This window comes from Nanorana parkeri, unplaced genomic scaffold, assembly GCF_000935625.1.
Source record: "Nanorana parkeri isolate BGI_ZX_2015 unplaced genomic scaffold, ASM93562v1 scaffold1844, whole genome shotgun sequence".
Lineage (NCBI taxonomy): Eukaryota > Metazoa > Chordata > Amphibia > Anura > Dicroglossidae > Nanorana > Nanorana parkeri.
In genome coordinates this window covers 48,643-53,633 of record NW_017308112.1, presented here as the reverse complement: position 1 = coordinate 53,633, position 4,991 = coordinate 48,643, and the positions used below count along the sequence as shown (strand labels likewise).

The window sequence follows — 4,991 nt, the reverse complement described above, 5'->3', positions numbered from 1 at the left end:
GGTGGGACGGGGGGGGGAGGGGAGTTACACCCATTCTGCGGTGACCCTCATAGTCCAGCGGTGGGACGGGGGGGGGAGGGGAGTTACACCCATTCTGCGGTGACCCTCATAGTCCAGCGGTGGGACGGGGGGGGGAGGGGAGTTACACCCATTCTGCGGTGACCCTCATAGTCCAGCGGTGGGACGGGGGGGGGAGGGGAGTTACACCCATTCTGCGGTGACCCTCATAGTCCAGCGGTGGGACGGGGGGGGGAGGGGAGTTACACCCATTCTGCGGTGACCCTCATAGTCCAGCGGTGGGACGGGGGGGGGAGGGGAGTTACACCCATTCTGCGGTGACCCTCATAGTCCAGCGGTGGGACGGGGGGGGGAGGGGAGTTACACCCATTCTGCGGTGACCCTCATAGTCCAGCGGTGGGACGGGGGGGGGAGGGGAGTTACACCCATTCTGCGGTGACCCTCATAGTCCAGCGGTGGGACGGGGGGGGGAGGGGAGTTACACCCATTCTGCGGTGACCCTCATAGTCCAGCGGTGGGACGGGGGGGGGAGGGGAGTTACACCCATTCTGCGGTGACCCTCATAGTCCAGCGGTGGGACGGGGGGGGGAGGGGAGTTACACCCATTCTGCGGTGACCCTCATAGTCCAGCGGTGGGACGGGGGGGGGAGGGGAGTTACACCCATTCTGCGGTGACCCTCATAGTCCAGCGGTGGGACGGGGGGGGGAGGGGAGTTACACCCATTCTGCGGTGACCCTCATAGTCCAGCGGTGGGACGGGGGGGGGAGGGGAGTTACACCCATTCTGCGGTGACCCTCATAGTCCAGCGGTGGGACGGGGGGGGGAGGGGAGTTACACCCATTCTGCGGTGACCCTCATAGTCCAGCGGTGGGACGGGGGGGGGAGGGGAGTTACACCCATTCTGCGGTGACCCTCATAGTCCAGCGGTGGGACGGGGGGGGGAGGGGAGTTACACCCATTCTGCGGTGACCCTCATAGTCCAGCGGTGGGACGGGGGGGGGAGGGGAGTTACACCCATTCTGCGGTGACCCTCATAGTCCAGCGGTGGGACGGGGGGGGGAGGGGAGTTACACCCATTCTGCGGTGACCCTCATAGTCCAGCGGTGGGACGGGGGGGGGGGGGGGGGGGAGTGAGCAGAGACAATATAACGATGACACACTTTCTATATTTACACAGATCGGCCGGCGCAGGGCGAGCGCTCAGCACAGACCGCCATTGTCCGCCGTTATCGGGTCTCCAGTGTTTGGAGTGCAGCTTCCTCACATTGTCATCCCGCTAATTACAGCGCAGCGTGTGCGAGAGACGCCCATACCCCGCTCACTGGGCATAGGAAGGGCAACACCGCCCCCTACTGGGAGGAACACCAAACACCACTCACTGGGCATAGGAAATGCAACGCCGCCCCCTAGTGGGAGGAACACCAAACACCACTCACTGGGCATAGGAAGGGCAACGCCGCCCCCTAGTGGACGAACACCACTTACTGAGCATAGGAAGGGCAACGCCGCCCCTTACTGGAGGAACACCAAACAGCACTCACTGGGCATAGGAAGGGCAACGCCGCCCCCTACTGGAGGAACACCAAACACCACTCACTGGGCATAGGAAATGCAACGCCGCCCCTTACTGGAGGAACACCAAACAGCACTCACTGGGCATAGGAAGGGCAACGCCGCCCCTAGTGGACGAACACCAAACACCACTCACTGGGCATAGGAAGGGCAACGCCGCCCCCTACTGGAGGAACACCAAACACCACTCACTGGGCATAGGAAATGCAACGCCGCCCCTTACTGGAGGAACACCAAACACCACTCACTGGGCATAGGAAGGGCAACGCCGCCCCCTACTGGAGGAACACCAAACACCACTCACTGGGCATAGGAAATGCAACGCCGCCCCCTAGAGGACGAACACCAAACACCAATCACTGTGCATAGGAAGGGCAACGCCGCCCCCTAGAGGACGAACACCAAACACCACTCACTGTGCATAGGAAGGAATAACAGGTTTTCTGCAGTCTCTATTGTTGTCAAACGCCCACAAGGTGTCAGGAGATATATACACTATATAGCTATAAGTATTGGCCTTTACACACACATGAACTTTAATGGCGTCCCAGTCTTAGTCCGTAGGGTTCAGTATTGGGTTGGCTCCGCCCTCTAATGGCCCCCCAGTCTTAGTCCGTAGGGTTCAGTATTGGGTTGGCTCCGCCCTCGATTGGCCCCCCAGTCTTAGTCCGTAGGGTTCAGTATTGGGTTGGCTCCGCCCCCTAATGACATCCCAGTCTTAGTCCGTAGGGTTCAGCGTTGGGTTGGCTCCGTCCTTTGCCGCTATAACAGCTCCGCCTCTTCTGGGAAGGCGTAGACAAGGTTTAGGAGTGTGTCTATGGGAATGTTGGACCATTTGTGAGGTCAGGTACTGATCTTGGGGGAGGGGCTCGCAGTCTCCGCCTCTAATTCATCCCAAAGGTGTTCTATGGGGTTGAGGTCAGGACTCTGTGCGGCCAGTCACGTTCCTCCCCCCCACCTCCCATGTCTTTATGGACCTTGCTTTGTGCACTGGTGCGCGGTCATGTTGGAACAGGAAGGGGACGTCCCCAAACTCCTCCCACAAAGTTGGGAGCATGAAATTGTCCAAAATGTCTTGGTGTGCTGATGCCTTAAGAGTTCCCTTCACTGGAACTAAGGGGCCAAGCCCAACCCCTGAAAAACAACCCCACACCATAATCCCCCCTCCACCAAACTTTACACTCGGCACAATGCAGTCAGGCAAGTACCGTTCCCCTGGCAACCGCCAAACCCAGACACGCCCATCGAATTGCCAGACAGAGAAGCGTGATTGGTCCCTCCAGAGAACACGCCTCCTCTTCTCTAGAGTCCAGTGGCGGCGTGCGTTACACCGCGGCATCCCACGCTTTGCATTGCACTTGGTGATGTGCGGCTTGGATGCAGCTGCTCGGGATTTGTAGTCCCCCCTACAGCTACCCCTACAACATGCGTTCTTGGTTTTTGGCTTCTACGTTTGTGTTCCAGTGCGTGCAAACGCAGAGCAGAAAAACGCGTCTCCCTGACCACATTGAGGGCTTGTTTACACCAAGTGCAGAGCAGTTACAGAACGCATCAAATATGCATCCAATGTATTCCAGTGGTATTTTGGGCTCTAGTTCACACCGGAGAGTTCAGTTCCAGTGCATGTGGAAAAACTGCAGCATGCCCTATTTTTTCTGCTTTGGAATGCACCAAAACGCATGCACACACCCTGGAATGCACTGGACTACACCTGAAAGCCCATTTGCAGCACACACAAAAACAACGGACGGAAACGCATTAAAACGCACTGCATACGCAGAAACTCGTGCAGATCTGGTCCGGATTTGGTGTGAACAAGCTCTGAGGTGACATTAGAAATGAATGTCAACACGAGCACATTGTGCCGCGTTCCGTCGGCTTTGGCGAAGGTGTGAACGCGGATTCATCAGGAAAAATTAAAGGAAATCTTCGCAGGAAGCAGCACAGAGCTGGACAAGGAAGGTGACAACATAAAACAGTGACATTTATAAATAAATCAGAAATCGAGGTGATATAACCCGCCCACACACCGACCGTCGGCGCTCCATATGAGTGCGGTGCGATCCTGGAGTGTCTGCGCTGTGCTCTGATGGCCACGCCCCTTGTCGGCTCTGTTCCGCCCCTCCTCAGTTTTCTACTGCTCTGACCCTGCCCCTCCTCAGTTCTGTGCATAGTTGGGCCCCGCCCCTTTCCTAGATCTCGAACGTGCTGTTCCCGCCCCTCCTCAGCTCTGTCATGAATGTGTCAGTTTTTCCCCCCCTTGTGCCACGCTGGCCCCGCCCCTTCTCCAGTCCTCCTGTCATTCTTGTCTCCGGACGCTAGGTGTCCCTTTCACTCAACGAGTCCCGTCGCTGCGTGACGTCATCATCGCGCGTCCCTCCGGAGGCTCCGCCGGTGTTCTGGAGAGGTGAGGGGGGGTCTTTAGGTGGTGTTTATTGGGGGCACCGGGTCCCTTAGGGAGGGTTATTTCCGGGGTCAAAGGACTGCTGTCTGTGTGTATTTATTTATATGGGGGTGAGTGATCTCTATGTCCCCTCCCCCCACAGTCACATCAGTCTCTGTACAGAGGAGCTTACACTCTAATGTGTCCCGTCCCCCCACAGTCACACAGTATTATTATGCATGTGTATAGCTCTGACATATACCGCGGCGCTGTACAGTGACCCGTCTCTCTGGTTCTCCTGTTTGGTATTCGCAGAAGAAGTCTAAGAAGTCATCGGAGACGTTGACATTTAAGCGCCCGGAGGGAATGTCCCATACATACAAACATGCGTCAGGGGCGCATGCCTGCGAAAACGACGATTGCGCACATTACGCCTCACATGTTACATATCGCCGCGAAGGTCGCAGTGCGAGCAATGATTCCCGGGTCATCAATCACCGATAATGCCAAACTGATGAGCTGTAAAAGCTTTCAAAGCGTCGCCTATGGCCAATTTTGGGTATGGTAGTTTTTTTGCGATTTCGCGGGTGCGCGCAATTTTTAAGCTGGACATGACTGGTGTCTTCCCCCCCAGTGGTGATTAAACACCCCCAAAAGAAAGCTCTATCTGTCCCCAAAAAATGGTATAAAATTCATGTCAGTACAGCGTTGCGTGGCGGAATAAACGTCAGTCAAAGTACCGCAGCGCTGAATACTGAAAAATGGCTGCCACAGAAAGGGGTTGTAAACACCTGGTCAGCAAGGGGTTAATAAAGCGCTGTGCTGCACTCTGCGTACGGGCCCTCTGCTTTGCTCGCGGCAGAACTTTGAAGCAAGTGAAACCCGTTCATTGTAATAAATGGGCCAACAGGAAGTGCTGGAAAGAGGAGAACCGGGCTGTATGCCGATAGCTCAGAGCCGCGCCGCAGCCGGGACAGATCCTCGCCACATTGTTGGGATTCACCGAGCTGGCTGATT

The 4,991-nt window shown here is 56.6% G+C and overlaps 1 protein-coding gene across 1 annotated transcript in view; it reads left to right on the top strand.

The window, feature by feature from the left end:
• The first annotated feature begins 3,429 nt into the window (after positions 1-3,429).
• The window catches only part of DMAP1 (DNA methyltransferase 1 associated protein 1), a 46,987-nt gene continuing 45,425 nt past the window's right edge, over positions 3,430-4,991 (top strand). Inside the window, 3 exon segments of the mRNA XM_018571812.1 lie at positions 3,430-3,480; positions 3,914-3,998; positions 4,252-4,343. Coding sequence (XP_018427314.1) covers positions 3,430-3,480; positions 3,914-3,998; positions 4,252-4,343 — 228 coding nt within the window.